Source organism: Coloeus monedula (assembly GCF_965178545.1).
Source record: "Coloeus monedula genome assembly, chromosome: 6".
NCBI classification, from domain to species: Eukaryota; Metazoa; Chordata; class Aves; order Passeriformes; family Corvidae; genus Coloeus; species Coloeus monedula.
Window position 1 is genome coordinate 181,094 of NC_138786.1, and position 21,034 is coordinate 202,127.

The 21,034-nt window shown below is 57.0% G+C and overlaps 2 protein-coding genes across 4 annotated transcripts; both read right to left on the reverse strand.

Moving 5' to 3' along the window:
- Window positions 1–1,883: 1,883 nt before the first annotated feature.
- Window positions 1,884–5,647, reverse strand: CNTF (ciliary neurotrophic factor). Its single transcript, XM_082283891.1, has 3 exons — window positions 5,515–5,647; window positions 2,597–2,887; window positions 1,884–2,370 (listed from the first exon to the last, which is right to left on the reverse strand). Exons 2-3 carry the CDS (start codon window positions 2,708–2,710, stop codon window positions 1,885–1,887), a joined length of 600 nt encoding a protein of 199 aa, XP_082140017.1. The 5' UTR covers window positions 2,711–2,887; window positions 5,515–5,647; the 3' UTR covers window position 1,884.
- Window positions 3,716–19,277, reverse strand: ZFP91 (ZFP91 zinc finger protein, atypical E3 ubiquitin ligase; the record flags this gene model as incomplete). Of its 3 annotated transcripts, none has more annotated exons than XM_082283890.1 (11): window positions 3,716–7,020; window positions 7,344–7,443; window positions 7,950–8,064; window positions 8,338–8,416; window positions 8,944–8,994; window positions 10,525–10,647; window positions 10,979–11,065; window positions 11,498–11,534; window positions 11,728–11,943; window positions 16,863–16,888; window positions 19,207–19,277. In XM_082283890.1, the coding sequence occupies 11 exons, from the start codon at window positions 19,260–19,262 to the stop codon at window positions 6,510–6,512; spliced, it is 1,401 nt and encodes a 466-aa protein (XP_082140016.1). In that variant the 3' UTR covers window positions 3,716–6,509. The 3 variants fall into 3 exon arrangements, with proteins under 3 accessions (XP_082140016.1, XP_082140015.1, XP_082140014.1); XM_082283889.1 differs by having other exon boundaries at window positions 10,979–11,068; XM_082283888.1 differs by lacking the exon at window positions 19,207–19,277 and adding an exon at window positions 17,561–17,910 and having other exon boundaries at window positions 10,979–11,068.
- Window positions 19,278–21,034: the final 1,757 nt, after the last annotated feature.

Genomic DNA, 21,034 nt, shown 5'->3' on the forward strand with positions numbered 1-21,034 from the left:
CATTGTCCACCTTGGGTCTCCGTTGCTGCTTCCATCCTGGAGTGCAAGTGCAGCACCGAGCTCAGCTCTCTGCCAGCAGCTGATGTGGGAGGATCGAGTTGCAGCCCTGGCCGGCTCCCAGGGACCTGAAGGTCACCTCGTACCCGGCCTGTGCCGCCGGAGAAAAGGAGTCTGTTCCCACCTGGTCGGGTGGTGAGGTTCAAGGACACCCTCCAGATGTCCGTGCCCCCCCGCAGGAAGGTGAGGAGGGTGCGAGCACCCAGCCACTGCTGAGCTGGAGGGTGCAAGGGGAGAAGAGCAAGGTGGCTTCAAGCATACAGCAGCAGGCAAGAAAAACACTTGTCAGAAAAGGGACTTGCTTTGACTAATCCTGAAAAAAAAATAATGGCCATAAATTGTTATTCCTGAGCGCAGGGAAGCATAAAGATTGAAATAATCCAGTCTGAGCTGCCAAGCTGAGGGCAGGCAGTGAGTGGCAATGAAAAAGGTGTATGTTCTTCCTCTCAGGCATCACCCATAAAACAACAGACCCCATCAAACCCCCCTTGCCCCAGCCCTGAGGCCCTGTGTGCCCCGATGTGGCCAGTGGGGTGGGCAGGATGGCACTGGGGGCTCTGCCCCGGGCTGCTCTTTGTGCTCCCAGGGCCCCCGTGCCTGTGCAGACGCTGCTGGTGCTGGGGCAGGCGCTGTGCCCGGTGCTGTCCGCACCCGCCGCCACAAAGCCGCTTTGTGCGGGGCCAGCCGGGCATGTCTCCCGCCTCCTCCCCACTCCGTGGCCCCTGTCTCCCCCCATGCTGCCTGTGCTCTCACAGCCCAGGGAGGAAGGCAGGGCCACACCAGGGCAGGGCACAGCCCCTGTGATCCCCGCCACATCCTCCCACCATCTCCTTCATCCCCAGCTCCTTCGTCTTCCCCATGGCCTCCCGGTGGGTCGCATCCCTCCAAACTTCTCACCCCACTGGGACAGACCCTTCCCTGGAGTGGGAACTGGGCAGCCCAGACTCTCTGGTGAGGCTGGCTGCCCTGCCTCCCCCCAAGAAGTACATCACCCTGGTAGATCTCCCAGCCCTTTTATTCACTCGGCAGCCAGCAGCCATCACATCCAGTCGGCAGGAGAATCGTGGCCCAGGAAGCTGTGAAACCAGTCCCAGCACTCCACAGGGTGAGCGATGTGGCTGGGGCTGTTAGATTCTCGCATGCTGTTCCCAGTCCTAAAATAACCCCTGTAGGCGCCAACCTCCTTGCAGAGGGGCTTCTGAATCACAGCTAAAAGATCCCCTTTCAGTTAAAAGATCCTCTCCATTATCGTGTCCAAGAGTTAAGAGTTCCCCTCCTGACCGCATCCCTGCTTCCCCCCCTCCCCAAAAAGCCCCCAAGCAGTTAGAGCAGAAATTCAATGAGCAGCCAACACAAGCTGGGCAAAAGGAAAGAGTCCACGTGCAGGAGGCCAAGCCTTGTGCCTTGCAGGTGGGGGGCAGGTCTCAAGACTCCTTTCACCGGGTGATGCTTTTCTGTCCCTTCGCTCCTGCCCTGCATCTGCAAGAGCCCCAAAGGCAGCTTCCGCCTGCCATAGGAAGCGTCCAAATTCCCAAGACAAGGGCAGCGCTGCTGGTCACGGCATCCAGGCCTTGGGGCGAACAGCAAAGCTGCTTCCCGGGGAACAATTCAACAGGAAAAGCCCAAGGACCAATTCAGCAGGAAAAGCCCAAGGACCCCTGAGGATCCCGAGGCCTGTGCCTCAGTTTCCCCACAGGGAGCAGCACTAAAAGCACGGGGATTAATGACACGGCCCCTCCCCTCCCCGTCCCCCTCCTTCGCTGTCAGCTGCCCTCTGAGAGGGTGGGCAAGGAGCCTCAGCAAAGACCCCCCTCCCCGTGCTCGCCTTCAGGGGCTCTCGGCCAGGCCGGGGGCAGCGCCGGGGGCCGTGCCGGTGGCCGGGCTGGGCTTGGCGAGCTGCCGCAGGTCCCGCGCAGACCTCACGGCCCACTGGGCCAGCTCCCGCAGCACGCCCAGGCCCCGCAGCTTCTGCTCGAAGAGGCTGAGGCGCGGCGGGGGCGGCGGCCCGTCCCCCTCCTCGCCGGGGATCCCGCGGCTCTCCAGCCGCAGCAGCTCCTCGAGGTGGTAGGCGAAGGCCGAGACCTGGAGCAGGACGGCTGCCAGTGCCCGGCCCAGGCCCGCGTCGGCCTCACCCAGCTGCTCCCGCTGCTCCTCCAGCATCTGGGCCAGCAGGGCGCGGAAGGCGCGGTAGGCCGCCAGGTTCTCCAGCAGCCGCTGCGTGCCCGTCTGCTCGTCCCAGCGCTCCACCGCCGCCAGCGGCACCCCCTCCAGCGCCGCCACGGTGGCCGAGGCGTCCAAGCCCTGCTGCTCCACCTGCAGGGTGAGACCCGCCGGGGATCAGCGGAGGCAGGAGCCGCAGCCCTGAGCCCTGCAGGTGTTGGGGCAGTGCAAGCTGTCCGAGTCTCGCCCAGGTGCGTCGGCAGGCCCCGATCCAGCAGCACTCCGTGCCCCATCCCTGCCAGGGGTCAGAGTCCTGCCGCTGCCCAGGTCCCACCAGTGCTCCCAGCCTCGCGGCTGGGAAGGATCGGGGCAAACTCACGTAGGTGTCCAGGAGGTCGACGACGTCCGCGCGCATCTTCCCGGCCAGGCGGATGCCACGGCTGCAGAGGTCGCGGCGCCGGAGGGCAGTGGAGGGGCTGTCTGCGGCCGCCATGGTCCGGGCAGCTGTCACGGCCACCAGGCTCCGGGCGCAGCACCCGCCCGGCCCGGCGAGGACAATCCCTTGCTGAGCTGGTGCATTCCAGCCGGGAGCTCCGCTCACACGTCCGCTGGCCTGGCTCTCCCCCTCTTCCGTGCCTGGGGCTTGGCACCGCGCTGCAAATTCCCGCCTCTGGGATCAACAGCGACAGATTATTTCCCTAATTCCCCCACGCATCGCTACTCCAAGTGCCTTGCCCAGAAGCATCTGGCTCGGCAGCAACAGGCTCCCAGCCCCGGCTGACCCACTCCTCCCTCCCAGCCACACAGTGAGATTAGCAGCACGCTAATCCCTCGACTCATTCCAGAGCTCGGGAACCCACTGCCGGGAAGAGGTGAGCAAAGCCCGGACATTGCTCAAGACCTCAGCCCGGGCAGCCGGCTGGGGCCTGAGCGGGCGAGAGCAATGCTCGAGGGCAGCCCCCAGGCTGGAGATCTCGCAGCAGCCCCAGGCCAAACTGCAAACCAAACCCCTGGCAGAACGATCTGTCACTTCTAACCCCGCTCTCCCAGAGGGGTCCTGCCCTAAAGAGGGGCTGCAGATAGGGAAAGATGTCCCAGCCACCCCAGGACAACACCGGCCACCCCACAGCTGAGCTGCACACACCAAGACAAAAACAGTCCTTCGGGCTGGGTTGGTTTTTCCTCAGTATGTTTTATTTTGGTTATGCATTACCCAGATCAAGAGGGAAAAAAACCCCAGGAGTTGAAAAGCAGCTTCCCATGAATACCACAGTGTGTCTGGCTGGGGATCCCAGGGCTGGGGGGTCCCCATACACCCAGCAGCCTCCCTGCCACCCCGTGGCTACTGCAGAAGCTGCTGAGCTTGGGGAGCCCCTGGCCACGGTAGCCCCCAGTCCCAGCCCAGTGGCCCAGGGTCCCCGAAGTGCTGCCCGTGCCAAAGGGCCCCGTGCCCCCTCCGATCCCTCCCCGGGAGGAGAAAAAAAAATAAATACAGGGGAAAAAAATACAAAAAAGTTTATTGCAAACTACTACAATAATTTATTGAAGCAAACTGCATGCGAGTGAAGGAGAGACATCGAGGGGAGGAGGAGCTGCAGGAGGGCTGTGTCAGTTTTAGAGCTTCAGAGGGGCATGGGAAGGGAGCTACACATCTCTCCTGCACCAGGGGCGAGCAGGCTGTGGTTAGAGGACAGACAGGCACCTGGCCATGGCCAGAAAAAGAAAAGGGACAGCTACGAGAGGTGTCATGGAAGGGTGGGGGGGGGGGAGCGAAAAGGATCAGAGGTGTCCAGGCCGGGAAGCAAAGGAAATGTTTGATTTTGCATCCCAGAAGTGCAGCCGGGGGCAAACCCTGCTCCGCTGGGGCGGATGTGGGATGAGGCAGCCTCCCCCAGCCCCGAGCCCAGCGCCAAATGCTGGGTCACCAGAGGTCAGCAAGCCCTTGGCCCAAAGGCGTTTTAGTGCCATCCCTCGACCAACCAACCCCCGAGCTCTCCTTTAGTGTCCTGCGCAAGGCTCTGCCCACCCCGCACCTCCCCCGGGCACAGGGCCCAGCAGAGACGCAGCTCCAGCAGCCCCGAGGGCCGGCAAGTGTCCCCAGAGAGAAGCCCCGCGCTGAACTGAACTGCTGGCCTCTAGTCTAGCTGCCCCTCTCCAGTCTGCAGAGGGAGGGGACCAGCTGCCACCCAGAACGTTTCCTGCTGGAAACCACAGTAAAGCAATCCAAGCGAGACGCTGGATCATCCCAACTGAAGGAAGCTTAACACCATTCCAATGCGGACCTGCCACCAGGTGTGCTGCTGGGCCCTCACCCCAGCCAGGCTGCTGCCACAGGGCACGGGACACGCAACTGCTCAGCCTCGATCCGCCCCAACACCAGGAAGTGCTTCAACTTGCTCTGACAAAGGTATCAGTGTAAGGGGGAAGGGGAGGAGGGAGGGGGCAAACCAGGACAAACGGCCCAAGGAAAGCCGTCATGTTTGGGCCACAGCTGGATTTCCAGGCATCACAGGGGACAGAGTGGGTGTTCAGAGTCAGTTTCCTGTTAATCCAGTTAAATTCCGCGTTTTTATTGCGGTTTTCCAGACCCCAGGTACCCGACTTCAACAAGCTGCTGTGTGCTACAGACCAACTCAGCTGATCTTGTGCTCAGACAAGATACTTCAGCCCTGCTCCCAACCCCAGAAACCCAACCAAAAAACAAGCAAACAAAAAAAGCCAGGTTATTCTTCACCTCTTCCAAAACCGCTACGAATTCAAGGCCACTGAATCTCCACGCAAAGTTTCAGAGAAGAGCAAAAAAAAATCCAAGTCTCCATAGCAGACACATCTTATCCTATGTAAACTTTTCCAAGGGCTCGAAGCTGCCCTAACTACACCAGCAGGCAACGCCTGACCCACCACGTTTCAGGGAAAGCTGGGGTGTCTGTGCAGAACAGAGAAGCTTTCAGAACATGGCTACACAACACCCCCCCCCCCACCCCCAAAACGGGGGCGGGGAGAGAAGCTGACAGCCCCTTAGTCCCCCGTCAATCTATTGCCTTGGATAAACAAGCCTGAGAAAACCATATCCAGTCCCTGCTTAACTGCATCTTTGTCTAGACCTGGAAAGGAGAGGCAGAGTCGGATGAGGAGCGCCACGTCCCCCAGCAGCAAGCAGCGCTCGGCTGTCCCGAGTCACAAGGACAAGCTCCTGGCTAAACACGTCCTTCCCCGAAAGGCTGGAGGCAAAACGGGCATGTAATGCGAGGAGCTCACCCGGAGCTGGGAGGGAGGGAGGGACAGCCCATCACTCACCTCATCCTCCTGCTAACACGCTGCTGCCGAGACTCCCACTGCACCCAGGCTCTTCTCCAGGGGCTCTCCCTCTACTCTGGAAGAGCTGCGAGACACATCTGACTCCAGAGCGCTGCCTTCACCTCGGCTCTCCCAGCTGCTGGCACGCCGGCACTGGAGCTCCCTGCACTGGAGCCTACTGGGAAACAGCCTGAACCCCTTCCACCCCCGCCCCCTAAGAACAGAACTAAAAAATACCGACCCTTTTTTAAACAATAAATAAGGAATCTTGTTACCACAACACAAAAACGAAGCATGTTCAAAGTGCAAATTACTGTCGTCAAACTGGGATGCTCCTCCTCGCCTCTCCCACGCAGGGCTCCTGTAGCCCCCGGGCCTCTCCGAGCAAACACGATCTACGAGCCAGGGCGTTCCCTCCCTCCACTTCCTGCCAGGGCTGGAGCAGGGGAGCGCGGTGGGAGCGGGACGTGCGCTGCTGCTTCACAGCTCACCCTGCCGAGGGGCTAAAGTGCCAAACTCCCAGCCCCGGCAAGGAAGGAGGAGACTGCAAGGACCAGAGTGCAGCGGTGCATAGAAGTCGGGGCCGGGGGCAGAGGGAGTCCTAAGGAACTTCTCCGGAGCATGTCCAATGCCTTTTTGTTTGCCAGCGGGGCCACGCCAAGGAGCCAGAAAGGCAAATGCTTTGGGGTAGAGCGAAGGGTTTCGGCAGTGCCCCCTCCCTTGGAGAAATCCACCGCTCAATCCAACTTGCTCTGGCAACGGCAGCACGTGCCCCTTTCCACAAAGGGGCCGTGGGAGAGAGAGAAGTGGTTGGGATAAAGAGGATGTGCTGTGATCCACGCTGGAGGGGAGCAGACCCTTCAGTTATTTACTAGTATTGTAAGTTTTGTTTAACTTTCCTCTCTTTCAGTAAGTGCCTCCTCCTTCTTTTTTCTTTCCTTTTCCTTTTAAATACAGAGTCCCAACTGTCCCAGCACCCGGGTGCTCCCCCGCCACTAGGGTCCAGTGGAATCTGAATCTTCGATGAGCACCTCTGTGCTGGCTCCCAGCATCTCTGTGTTCATGACCAGCCCCTCTGGGTTCGCGCCGCTGCCGCTGCCCACGAAGAGCTTGCCGTCGGCCACCAGGCTCACGCGCTCTGCCCCGCCACAGTAGGGCTTTGGCATCCCCTCCGAGCTCAGCAGCAGGCAGTCTGCTGGGGGAGCACTGCCCAGGGGGTCGGGGAGCAGCGGGAGGCCCTGGCCATCCGTGGGCGGCACGATGGCCTCGGGATTAGTGCCCAGGATATCCGTGCTGGTGATCAGGGCACCCGCGTTGGCAGCCAGTGCTTCAGCAATGAGCACTTCGGGGTGGCTCTTGGCTTTGTGGGCCACGACGCTGTCCTTCTTCTCGAATTTCTTGCCACAAATATTGCAGGAGAACTGGTAGAAGGAGTCTGCATCGTGCTTCTTCATGTGCCAGTTGAGGGAAGCCTTCTGCCGGCAGGTGAATCCGCAGATCTCGCACCTGCAAGGGGACAGCAAGGAGGTCACAACAAAGGGACATCCACACATGCTCATAGGGACAGCAGGAGCGAGGTGGCAGCCCAGGAAAACAGCAGGGGCTCGCTCATGTCACTGCAGCTCCCGCTCTGGTTTTACCTACTGAGGGCTTACGTTCCCCAGATCTGCACCGAGACACTGCCCCGAGGAGCAGCTGACACAAGTGTGCGTTCAAAGAGAGCCGGGACACCAGGAACAGGCTCTGGCCCTGACTTCAGGGCGCCTCTGCAACGGGAGTTTCGGGGGTCCCTCAGAGCAGGAGGGCGAGGCACAGGCAGAGGTACTCACTGCAAGGGCTTCTCGCCCGTGTGGATCATCCGGTGCACCGCCAAGTTGTGGGAGCTCTTGAAGGCCCGGGCGCAGTACTCGCAGATGTAATCCCTTTGATCTGAAAGACAGCAGCAGTTGCAGCATTGCTCTCCCACAGACCTGCTCCCTTTCCCAATGCTCAGGTGGTGCAGTAAAGCTGCCCAACAAGGAGCAGAACTACAAGTTCTGGGAGGCACAGCAAAGGAGGAGGTGTCCCACGACACACCGCAGCCGCTGATCTGGAGAGGTGAGGCACGATTAAGACTCTGCTAAGAGCTAATTATCCACGCTGACCAACACTGAAAGACTGGTAAATTGGGATAAATCTTTATCTGTAGACGTTTATTCCTCTACAGAGCCCCTGAGTGATGCTTGCCAGAAGGAGAATTAAAACCTCTGTAGTCTATCTCTTTCATTTCCTTAAAAGATGTTAATCCAGAAGACAGCAATACCCTGCTGCTGCAAATCTATGCCACCTGACTTGGCTTCACCCTCCCCAGAAGTCCTAGAGGCTTTTCCCTTTTTCCCCCCTGTCTGTTCACTGACCTGAAGAGGAGTTTGTGTCTATTTCCCACCCCCCTGTACCTGTGTGATGTTTGGCATGCCGCAGGAGCTGCTTCTGGAGCCGGAACAGCCGACCGCAGGAAGGATGAGGACACACGTATTTTTTCTTCAGTAAGTGCTGGTATTTTATGTGATGCTGGAAAGAAAAAGTGGAAGTTTGCAGACTGTATATGGCTGAGTGAACAGCTGAGCTTCACTCAAGTTTAGATCTCCACTGGAAAACAAAACACACGTGGACCTGCAACCTGACAGACACTCACACACACGGCCGCAACTGGCCACAATTAAGTCTTCCAAAACAACGATGTCAGGAACAGGTGTGAGTGCCAGTGGAGGCTTAGCTGCCCGTTCCAAGCACCCCTTCCCTGCCCTCCCACGTGCCACAGAGGAAGTGAACACCTCCACCAACCTGCAGGTACCGTGGGTGAGCCAGGACCGTGCCGCAGCCTTCCATCTCACAGCGGACATACTGGATCGGAGGCTTCTTCCTGGGAAATCAGCAAGGAGAGGGCCAGAGTGCTTGGCTGCTTCTATGATCAGGTGATTCTATAGATAAAGGTTCTATATACATTCTATTTAGAATCACAATTCTCTGTGTCTGTGAGGGGCTGACGCCTCTGATGCCGCAAGTAACAAGTGCAAGCACAGCAGAGAACTATTGCTCCAAAACCCCTGCCTGGGCTGTGACAGAGCTGCTGTCCAAGAGCCACCTCCTGTCCTGGCACTACTCGAGGGCTCTCCCTAGAGCTGGGAAAACCTCAGGAGACACAAAACCTTACTGCTGGGCAATACCACAGGAGGGATTGACTGAGAAGTGGGGAGGGGGCTGGTTCACTTGGAAGGAATCAAACCCACATCCACAGGGGAAGGAAAAGAGGGAAGACAAGGCATGCTGCTATTTTTGGTTTTTATTCCCTTTAAGGCAGAGAGATGGCTTTGGGACAAACCACGTCTTCATGCACAACACAAGGGAAGCAAGTCTGCAGAACAGAACTGGGCTGAGAGCATCACTTACCTTCTCTTGGGCAGCCTTGGGCTCTTGTCATCCTTTCTCCTCCTTCCCCTCCTGTAACAGGGATACAGAAACAGGACTGAGAGAAGCTTCTTTACATTAGCAGTGGGCAGAGACTTTGAAGTGTATGCTGTATTGCCTCATTAACTACATGGTCTAGAAAAAAAAACTGAGTGCAAGCTGGAGACAGATTCAGAGGACAGAGAATTCCAGAGAAATAAATGCTTCACGTGGTCTGCCCTCTCAATCCTTCCTGTTTCCTAATGCATTTTTCATAAACGTGTGATTTTGCGGTCTAGAACCGACAGTGCATCCTATTTCCTCTGCTCTGTTGGGGAACATTCCACACCGTGGGAAAACATCCATCTGCTTGATCAGGAAGAATGGGATTAATGACCCAGCAGCTATTTTACAGGCCTCTGACTTAGCCACAGCAGCTTCTGTACCTGTCAAGACAAAAATCTGGGCTCTGTCTGAGCAGACCTGTGCTCACATGTAAACTGCAGCCTCCCAAGCCACAGCTCTGCCCAGCTGGGCCTGCCTGACCCCATTGCTGCAGAGACACTTGGAGCAGATTGATGGAAGTATCTTCTAGACTCTACTGAGACGTCTGTATCGATGGCCAGCCAGGAACACGCTGAACACACACTCAGCATTCAAGCCAAGCCCTCAGAGGAGCTACAGGTTTTATTACGCACAAAAAAGTAGTGTCTGATTCAAACAACGAAAACCTCAAGCCTCAGAAAGCAGTCTCCAACAGACAAAAATATTCTCAAAATACCAGCCTCCTCACTCCTCTCCACTGTGAATCAGCAGCAGCTCAGGAACAGCAAGAGAAATTACACCAGCAGTGCACGGCAGGTCAGCAGAGGGAGCCCGGGCTGTTCCAACCACTCAGAGAGGAGCTGAGGTACGAAACCAGCTCCTTTTCCTTTTTTTCCCCTCACATTACCCCAAAGAATGGCCTTGACACACTCACATAAACCAATCCCCCTCTGTTGCCAGGAGGAATGCTTCAGCCGTGAGTTCCAGCGGCAGCACACCCGAAGGTGTCGAGCCACTGGCGACTGACTGGGTGGCAAAAGTTTGTTGGTTTACTTCTCAAAAGCAAGGGGAAAACAGCCGATTTTCCTGAGCTCCAGTGTACTCCCATATGTACAAAAAGGACACTTAACCACACACACAAGGTATTCCAGTGACAAGATATCCCAGTGTCTGCCCCCAGCACACAGCAGGAATGCTGCCCTCTCACACTGGCTTTTGGGATGCACTTCAGGCATCACAACAGAACCCACTGTAAGGACACCCTGAAGTATTTCCCACTGTGTGGTCACACCCAGGGAGGCTGACTAACCACAGGATGATGAAAAACCCCTCCACTTAAGCTAAACTCTGAATTTTTGTGGCTGAACACAGGCAAGATATGAGGGCACACGATAAACAGTGCTGCCCCATCAGCTCTCAGGCTCAGAGGGGGAGGAGGAGGCGGGGGCAACCAACAACAATTAAACACTGTTGTACACCAGCAAGAATGCAAAATACACAGCACACACACTGGCATGTGTATCTGCAGAGTTTACTCACTTCCTTGGTGGTTCTTCATCCTCCTGAAACTCATTCTCTTCTTTCACTTCCACTTTAATCTCCTTCTGCCTTTCTTTTTCCTCCTTCCCCTTGCTAGCTTTTCTCCTTTGCTTTGGTGCTTCCCTGCAAAGACACAAATACAACACATTACTCCAATACTCTTCCCAATGCCTGCTTTTTACAAAGACTTAAACAAAAACTGGACCCAAGTTCAGGTCTATTCTTCAAGTGCCGCTTTCAAGCAGAAGTAAGAACCAGGCTTAAGGAAGCACCCAGCAGCCAGCAAGGCTCTAAAGGCTTCAGTCCAGAGAGAAGAACAGTTCTGGCCAATGCAGGCAATGTTTAGAACCAGACCAACTAGCACAGGTGCTTTGGGGCATATTAAGCTAATTCAGGTAACATGCCCATTATTTTTTTTGGTCTAAATCCCCAGTAAATCCATAATCCAATATACTTCTCTAGGTGGGGCTTGTAGGTCTCATCTCTGGGATCATCTTTGAAGGGAACTTCTTCCTCACTGATGAGCATCTCATCATCATCGCTGCTGGGAGAAAAGGAGAAGAGAGGACTTTGGCAGCAACAGCTTCGCCACTACTCCAAGAATACCTGTGCACCATGCCCCAGGATGGGAAGGACACTGTTACACAGCACTTCCTCATCCCACAGGACTGGGAAAAGGTTGCACAGCTTGCACTGACCAAGGAGCACAGCGACTACCAAAACAGGCCAGAGCAGTGTCCCCTCCTGAAGCCACCCACCCACGGCAACACAGCTAGCAGGTGGAATGCCCAGGTCAAATCTTACTATCCGTTTCTCTACAGTATCTCCTGACATCTGCAGTGCACACTGGAAATGCAAAGGCCAGGGACCAAAGGAGACAGAGCTACAGTGGGTCCCACAGGACGTTTCACACAAACATTTTATTTTCAAGCAACTCAGGCCCGAAGAAACACCACAAAATGACGTATCCTACCTGACTCCATCTGGAGACTGATGCTCTTCTGTGACCACTGAAAGGAAAAGTCACCATTAGGTTTCAAAGTGTGTTCGCTGCAGTGAGCTCATCTGTCTCACGGCTCCGTCGGCATTCAGAGCTGGGAGTGCTGGTGGCAGAAGGCACCCGTGACAAGCAGCACCACGCCAGCACCAGCCACACGCCCAGAGTGACCCCGCAGCCGTGCCCGGGCCTTCCGTGCCACGTACCGTACTCCAGCTGGTCGGCGTTGGGCTCCGACTTGCAGACGAGCTGCAGGGAGCTCGCCTTGGATCTGGAGGCGCGGGAATTCTCGGAGTCACGCTGGCGAGCGGCGGCCGCCGTCCGGCTGCTGCGCCAGCTCCGGCTGGGCCGGGCCGTGCCCACGGGAGAGCCATGGCTGAGCACGCTGGACACTTCCTCCTCTTCCTTCTCTTCTTTGGGAGCTGAAACAGCCGTTGCAGTCTCTTTCATCATAGTAGAAAAAATGCCTAAATCCTGTCATTAAATCACACCTTAAATCACGGCGGCCCCTGCCCACTGTGGGAACCTGCTCAGCCTTCTCTGCTGAGCCAGGACACTCCCCAGGCCCTTACCTCAGAAAACCTTCCCTTAAAACTCTCCTCACATTCCCTCTAAGGAAAGACACTACTATTTAAAAGCTGCTTATATTTTCCCTCGGATAAAGGCTTCTAAGACAACGATTTGCTGGCTCTAAGCACAACAAAAGAGACACTCATAAACCTCAGCAAGTGCTTTATGAAAGGCCAGCTTCAAAGTCAGGCCATGTGAAAAGTCATGTTGAGAGAATCCCCCAAACATATACTTGACTGGAGTTGTACACCTGGCAACATCCCTGAGGGATCTGAGCCGGATGTGTCTGGTGCTGCGCTAAAGCAAAAGGCATCATCAATGCTCTTAGCCTGAGGTCTCCACGCTTATTTACAGCTTGTACAGGTGGTTTCCTTTTGGCTCATGGCTGGTCTCCAAACATGCTTTGGCAAGATAACAGAGCTGGCTGAAATGCCTTGTGAGCAAGTCAATCCCTTAAAAACTAAAATTCCTAAGTACAGTTCATTCAATCTCACTTTTTGGTGCTTGCTGTGACACTGGGCCTCCAGGAACTCAATGCCTTTTGTAATGTTACGGATGATCACAGAATGGTTTGGGCTGGAAGGGACCTTAAATCTCACCTTATTCCAACCCCTGCCACTAGTTCAGGTTGCTCCAAGCCCTGTCCAACCTACCCTGGAACACTTCCAGGGATAGGGCATCCACAGCGTCTCTGATCCCTCCCAACCTGCAACATCCAGTTTTGCATCAAGCCTTCTGAGCCAAACGATCCTTTTTCTCCTAGCATGTAGTTTGGTTTGCATTTCTCGCTGTCTGATCCTCCATTAACAGGGTGGGAATAAGCAACATTTGGCTGGAAAAGTCTGACTGGAATCCCAGATGTGAGGCATAACATTCTGTTGTAAACCATCAAGTTGATGTTTTACACGTATAAACCTCAGCACCAGAGCATGAACTGCACCTTCTTGGCTTTCTTTAGCAGACCTCAAGGTGTGACTGCTGCCATGTTCTCGGTCCTCATGGTGAACATCTCAGGTTTTTGAACGCTAAATCAAACCCAAAGACACTTGAAACCATCCTCTAGAAACTCCCCCCTCAACCACTACCGTGTTGCCAGGGATAGCACACGCTACTGCTCTGAAAGAGCTGTATTCCCTTGGGAGATCAGGCATTCAGCTGATTACTCATCACTGTAAAAATCAGGCTCGCAGGTCTGAAGCAGACCTGCCTCAGAACACACCTGGACAGAGCACACCCCTCACCCAGCAGCTCTGCTTCCTTCCTCTGAAGTGAAGGTCTTTGATAAGCCTTTTCCCAGGATGTCTCCTTCCTACTTCCTCTGCTTCAGCACGGCTATCGAACAGATTCAGGGCATTTTTACGTGCTGAGAATACCCAGGTACGTCCCAAACCCCACCCGGAGATGCATCAGGTATTTACTTTGCAGCAGAACTCGCAGAGTGATACAGAGTTGTGAGCTGAAAAACCTTCTAACTCTAGACCCTCCAAACATGGTCCCTTATCCAAGCAGGATAAGGGCTGCACCAGGAAACTTCTCTCTGTCAAATGTTCAGCTGCAGGAACAGCTGGAATCAGCAATCACCAAGGCTTTGCCCAAAATATGGGAAGTCCTAGATTTGGAATCAATTTTTGCCTCTTTTTCCTTCACAGAAAAATAGATTAAAAGTTGTCAGCAAACACCAGGGAGAAGGGACAAGAAAAGGAAACCTGGAAGGACACTAGCAGTGAAGTTGTGGCTTTGTTTAGACAACCAAAAGACAAGACTCTGGGCACTGCTCTGCTTTTCAACAGAGCTGAACTTTGATTTATAAGGCATTTGAAAGCATCTTACTGACCCTGCAGACAATCTCAGAAAAGACCTGTGTGCAATTAAGTGAAAGGAAAATAAACTACTAATTGCTAAGTTAAAAAGCTGTTATGAAAATAAATACACCACGACATACGCACACCTCTGATATTTAAGGCAGCAACCACACAGCAGATAAGGCCCCAAACACCTGCTGTTATAACAGCATGGACAAAAATGAAACTCAGGAAAAAAATCCAAGTGCAAAGCTCCATCCAAAGGGCTCTTCCCCACCAGAGCACTGCAGAACTGTACAGATAGGACACAGGAAAACCCTTGGAAGGTGTGGGCAGTCTGAGCTATTCAAATTCAGAGCATTTTTATAAGGCTTGGTTTTAAGTAATGACATTTCTCTCTCCAAACACTGACAAAGCCTTAAGGGAAAGCAATCACTCCCAAAAGGAGCACGAAGCATTAAGAACAAAACACTGAGGTATAATGTGAGTCCTCTATGCACAAACCCATTTGGTACTACCTGAGTCTCAAAATTTTTTGGTTTTCTTCTATATCTGCCGAGCCTGACTTTTCCTAGCCAAACCCCTGGATTTGAGAACAGGCTTCCAGGGAGGTGACTCTCCTGACTAAAATGAAAACGATTCCCACAAGGATACAGAGCGCTGTGAGAAGTCAGATGTGAATTCTGCTACACAGAGACTGCAGCTACACGAATTCGTTTGTAAGCGGAGATTAAACGTTCTACTTATGCATCCAGTATTCCTGCGGGCACACGTTGGGAAATCCTGCCACTGCATGACTAAGCAGGTGGCAGGGAATAGCCAGGGAGCAGGGGCTGACACTGCAGCTGCCCCCGTGCACGCCGCTGTGGTGACAGTCACACTGGGGCTGTGGCACAACACACACCTTCGGCTCTCATCTCCCTGTAATCTCCCCGCCAGACCTGCACAGCCAGAACTCCCAAGGGGATGCTGGGGAAGCCTGATCCCGCGGCTCTGTACAGGGAATATTCCAAACTAGATTTAGCAGTTGATAGTAAAGGCTAATACTGCAGTGCAAAAAAATCAATTCCATTTCAGGAAACACTAGCAAACAATTCCAAGCCCTCAGCAGAAGCACTCAGCACCTTATCCCAGCTCCAAGCCAGGTGAAAGGACAAACGGGATTGTGCCTTCCAGGTGTACAGGGGACTCCTGGCTACCAAAAGCCCTGTTGTGCAAGGAAAGCTGCTGCTTGCTTACACTGCTCTGGCTCCTTCAAAAACTTCTGCTAAAGCCCAACAGGAGGAGCAGGGAGAAGCTCCTCTCCAGCTCCTGCACAACCTGTCCAAGGAGGACGCTCCTGGCCTGTTTCCAGGTCCTCGCCAACCAGCACAAGGTGCACAAGGGCTCCATCCAGCGTGCAGCCAAGACACAGGAGTGCAGCTTCCCCACTCCTGTGCTTCTGCAGACTGAAAAACAAACCAGAAACAAACACCCCCCCACCCCGATCTCCTCTGGCCCAGAAGAAGTCAGCACTTCCCTGTGCCAATTTCCACGCAACTGTTCCTCCCATCATTTCGGCTGCAAATCTAATCGGGGGAAAAAAAAGAGCCCCAGAAGTTGAACAAGTGCTTTTTCCACCCTCACCTTCAAGCACAGCTGAAACTCTCAGAACCCAAGTTAGAGGCTAAAATGGCTCGAGTGCAGAGCCCCCAAACCTGTGAATTTCAGACTGACAGCTTTCACTTCCTGGGGTAAAAATGGGAATATTCTGCCCACTTTCTACCATTACCAATAAATATTTCTGCTTAAACCAAAAAAACAACCATGACCACTGAAGTCTTAACTCTACATACATATGAAGGTAAACTTTTTTACACCTTTCAGCAACTGTGCTTTGAAGTAAAAGGCTGAAGCTCTGACATTACGCTGCCCACCCTTTACACAGTGAGGGGTAAAAACACAGGAGCTGGGCTCAACACACAGTAGTTAATTCTGCTTCAGTCTGTAAAAACACACCTTGCCAGCTGGAATTGTGATGGATTTCCACACCCAGATGGAATAAAGACTTGTAGGAGGAAAGCTAAAGAGTTACCAAAACACGAGAATAACAGCAGCCTCCGAGACACAACTGCTGGCAAACAAACCCGGACAGCTCCAGCAGAACAGGGAATTCATCTGCACAGGTGTGTGACCTCCTTTCCTCAGTGCTTCATTCCACCACAATTCTCTGGTGCCAGATCAAAAACAACACTACACAAAGCCCTTTGCTTGGACCTGTTTCAGAAGTCATCACCACGTAAGGAGCAAAGCCCTCTTTTTTTTTTTTTTTTTTCTTTTTGGTTGTTTGTGGGGTTGTTTTGTTTTGTTTTTTTAACAAGAAGTTGTTATACAGATGCACAAAGCTCACAAGCTCAGTTTGCGTTGGAAAACAAAAGTTCTGCTCCAGGTCGCAGATCCCCACAGTTGGGGCTCTTGTGTTCAGACCCTACTCACTCCCCCAGTTCTGAATAATCTTCTCTTTCACCCCTGAAGACATTAGCGTAAAAAAATCCGTAATCCACTAAAGCTAAAAAAGAACAAGTGTGAATATCTGAATACGCCGATTTCCACACAACTTCCCCAGGTCTCTCTAGGGTCTACACCTATACTGCTGAGCACAGAACAGAAGTGAGCCCAGGATTCGCCAGCTACTTGGGACTGCTGTGCAACAAGAACTGTCAGACCACGGAGCAGCCCAGCCTCGCGCTCCAACAGCCTGAGTGCTTTTTGGGACAGTAAGATTTTGCAGGTTGGGCACGTGCCAACAGCAGCAGCAGCTTATCACAGTTCCACAATCTTGAGAGAGACCTCAGAAAGAAACCACACATCACTCAGCACCAAATCATTCTTTAAAAGGAAGATCCAAAAGGAGGATCTGGCTAACCCGGGTGACAGCCCAGACTTTCTAGATGGAACACAGCACGAGGAGTGAGTAATTCAGCTCTTACCTTTACCAGCGACTTTATCTGCACACCTGAAAAAACACAAAAGCAAGTGTGAGAGCCAGACTCTCTGGGATGGAGACAGACACGAGGAACTGAATGACACGGAGACAAGCCCCAACTCCCCAAAGTCCCGATGCCTCTCTGTCAGATCATTGTTTTCAACCCCTCATGCCAAGGTGGGTTATTGCAGCCGCAGGAAGCTGAAAGGAACTGTAGAAATATCCAGCAGCAAAGACCCAGCCCTGCCCAGGACAGTTATGACCGACCCAGGGGGATTTCGTGCTTAGAACAGGGCAGAACAGCTGCACTTCCAAAGGCTCCGGTGTCCTGCTCAGGATCGAAGGTGCAGCGAATGCAGCATCTCCCCCGGGAAGGTGGATCCCACCGCCTCCCTCACCCAGACCTCCGGCAGACGGGGCCAGACCGCGCCGGCGCCGCGGGGCACCGGGACAGCGGCCGCTGCCCGAGGGCGCTGCGCAGCCGGCGATTCCCGGGACACTGCCCTTCCTGGGAAGGGACCGTCGGGGCCGGCCCAGCCCGGCCGGAACAAAGGGGCGGCGACGCGGGGCACCCCGAGGCGGGAGGCGGCCCCGGGGTCTGGGCCCGCTGACGCGGGTCGGGCAGAAGCCGCCCGCAGCCCCCCCCCGCGCGGCCGCGACCCCCGGAAGGCACGGGCGGAGCCCGGCGCTGCAGGGACTCACCCGGCCCGGGGGGCCTTCCTGGCCGCGGGCGGCGTCTCGGCGGCGGGCTGCTCGGCGGCCGGCCGCGCCCCGGGGCTGCTCCGCCGGCGCCGGGGATACTCGGCCTTACGGCGGCGGGACGCGGCGGCGGCGGCGGCGGCTCCCCCCGCGGCCGAAGCGGCGCGGCCGCGCTCCCGGCCGCCCCTCAGCACCCGGTTGCCGCTGGACTCCTCCCCCTGATCGGCGGCGGGCGGCGGTGGCGGCGGGCGGCGGCGGCCCGAAGCCGGCGGCCTGTCTGCGGCGGGCGGCGGTCCCGGGGCGGGCGGCGGCTCGGCGGCAGCGCCCCCCGGCTGCTCGGTGCCCGCCGGCATCGGGGCGGCGGCGGCGGCGGCGGCGGGGCCGGGACGGCCGCGCTCCACCCTCGGCCGGGCACGCCCGCCCCCGCCGCCCGCGGCCAATCAGCGCCCGCCGCCCGCCTTCACGCGCGGCCCCTCCGCCCCGCCCCCCGGCCGCGACCACCAACCGGCAGGCGGGACGCGGGGGACGGCCCCGCCCCCCGGGCCCAACTCCCCCCGCCCGCCGCGCTCACGCCTTTCCCCGCCGCTCGCGCGCCGCCTGGCCAATGGGCGACCGGGCCGGGGCGGGGCCCGCCCCCCCGCCGCCGAGCGGCCAATGAGCGCGCCGCTCCCGCGCGCGCCCCGGGCTCGCGCCGCCTCTCGCGCAGGCGCCGCCGCGGCCGCTGCGCTCGCGCTCCCGCTCCCCCCCCGGCCGGCCCCGCTCGGCGCCCACTCGAGCGCGGCCCCCGCGGCCGCCGCCCCGCAGGCCCCGCCGCCCGGACCGCCCGTCCGCCGCGCGGCCGCCGCCCGGTCCCCGGCGCCGCCGGGCTCCCTACCGCCGCCGCTGCCTGCGCCCCTCCGCCTGCCCCCGGGCCCCTTTGCCCCTCGGGCGAGGCCCGGCAGGGGAAGCCGTTTGCCGCCCCGCCCCACGCGGCTGCTCCGTGCCGCGGGGCTGCAGCGCCGCCCGCGGTACCGGCGGGGCCTGGCGGCGGGGCCGCTTTTGGCTGCCGCTTCTCCTTTAAGAAAAAAAAAACCGCCCCGTCGGGCGGCGGGTGAAAGTCGGTGACAAAATGGCGGCCGGCGCAGGGGGGGCGGGGCACACAGCCCGAGCTCCGCCCGCTTCCGCCCTGCTGTCGCGCATGCGCGGTGCCTGCCGGGAGTTGTAGTCCGCCGGGGCTGAGGCCGTGCCGCTTCCCCGTTCCCGGTTGTGTCTCCGCCCCGGACGGCTCCTGGGCAGGAACCCCGGGAGTGGCTGTGCGGGGGCACCCTCCCCCCTGGTCGCCAAGGCCCGCGTCCCTTTCCAAAAGAACCCCGGCAGCGCCTGATTCTCCCGCAGGAACTGCACTAACACATTAAACCCACACAGAGCCCCAAAACTTCGCCCCCACAGGCGCTGAAGGCACCAGCCGGGAGCGGGTTTTGTCTCGGTCACCACTCTGCCCCCTTCCCTGGTGTGCAGGTGTGCTCCTGGACCTGGAGCGATGCCGGCGCACTGTTCCCTTGCCTTGGCCACAGCGGGATGTGACACCCGGCTGGGAGCCCGGGGCTGGGCTGGGGAAGGGGACCGGGTGCGAGTGCTGTGGAGAGCAGGGTTCGGCTGATCTCACGCACCGTTTGAGGGCAGGAGAACAAAGGGTAACACTTCCCCAGAACAAGGTGCTCCTCATCCTCCCTCGGGAGACAGCAAAAATCACAGGGGTTCAAAGAGCCCGCAGCGTTCAGCTGGAAAATCCTGTTTGCCGAACTGGTTCCCACCAGCGAGAGGGCTCCGAGCGCCTGGTGCTTCCTTCTGCTTCTGCATTCCGAGTCCCGGGCTCTGGTGTGTTCCTAGAAAACAAAAGTGCGTCCGGCAGTTCCCGAGAGCGTGCTAATAAACCCCTCACTGTGGAGAACCGCGTTCCCCTGACCCAGACACCAGGAAGGAGGAGAATGTCCTTGCATAAGAGTTAAAGAAAACCTCGGGATCCTTGCACGGGGACTCCTCCTTGTCCTGCTTTTTGTCAGCCCGTGCCAACCTGTCCCTATCATTGCCGTGAGTGAGTTCCCCTCTGCAGGCCAGGCTGGGCTCCCGTCGTTCTTGTTAAAACAGGGGCGCAGAGCTCAGGGCAGGGCACAGCTCAGCTTTTGGCCTCTGGGTTCCGCAAGGACAAGTTTTATATTAACAAGTTCCGGCTCCAGACGCTCCTGTGTACTCGGGCTCACACATCGCTAAATCACCCAGAAAGCTAAAAATAGCCCGAAACCTTCCCCAGGCAGGAAGGGTCTGTTGTGTGCCGCAGAAAGGGAAGCGCCTGACACGAGAAGCAGCTGCGAGGATCGGCACCAGCAGCGGCTTTGGGTGGCTCTCCGCATTCCTGGCCTGCAGCGCAGCCGGACACCGCGGGATGGTGTCCCGGGGCTCTTCCTGAGGCGGGGCCGCGCTCGATGTCCCTGCTGTGAGCAGGCGACAAAACGGGGTCAGGAGTGAGGTGACCCCTGGGGTGGCAGCTTGAGGGGCTCGGCTCCGGCCCGTCCCAGCCGTGGGGGTTCAGCAGTGCCCAGGAGCGGGGCCAAGGCGGTGCCAGCCTGACCCGTGCGGGTGCTGGTGCCCTCACCACAGAGAGGATGGAGTCTGTGGCTCTTAACCTTTGCTCCCGAGGTTTTTTTGGCTGGACTAAAGAGGAGCCAAGCCAGGACATGGTGAAGCTTTGGCAGAGCTGGTGGCCAAGGTGACAGAGGCGTTATCGGTCACCCACCAGGCGCTGCCTCCTCCGAAGAGCCAAACGAGCCCAAAGGACTCTCCAAGCCGCGTGCACCCACCTCTGGCACTGACATTCCCCCTGTCCCTTGGAACTGTTCCCACACCCACTGCCTGCTCCCAGCAGCGCCAGGAGATTTCTCTGCCAAAAAGGGATTTGCTGTTACCTGGAAATCCAAGACGAGGCTCCAGAAGCATCCCCTAAAGGCAAGGTTCTGCTGGAATGTCACAGCACTGCTCCATCACGCTGCCACAAATCCATTTCCAGCCAGCACAGGGATGCCGTCCCTCGGCACACGTGGCCAGTGGCTTCTGGAAAGGGCCTGGGTCAGCAGAACACCCCCATCCTGGCTTCTGGAGCTCCTTGGGCAGCCTGTTTGCCAGTTTCTCCCCTCCGCAGCCCCAGTCTGGGCTGTTGGTGGGTCCCCGTGCCCCAGCTGTGCCCGTCACACGTGGTGTGAGGCACGCAGCCCACAGAGGAAACCCTGGGTGACAAACCCTGGCGCGGGGGGCGGAGGCGAGACCGGAACAGAGCCGGCGCAGCCTTGACTGCCGTCTCAGCGCCTCGGGGTGCTGCCCCTGCCCTGGGACCCCACGCCAAGGCAGGATGGAGGATTTGGGTAAGTTGGGCCTCTCCGGAGCTGGTTCTGCAGCCAGGGCTGGCTTGGGGTCACGCTTTCGGCACCTCCGGGGAGCCTTTTC

Bases quoted from the DNA above. Each gene is read 5' to 3' on its own strand.
- CNTF (XM_082283891.1), bottom strand. From the start codon at position 2,710: ATGGCGGCCGCAGACAGCCCCTCCACTGCCCTCCGGCGCCGCGACCTC. The intron at 2,371-2,596 runs GTGAGTTTGCCC...CTCACCCTGCAG, and splicing joins TCGACCTCCTGGACACCTAC to GTGGAGCAGCAGGGCTTGGA.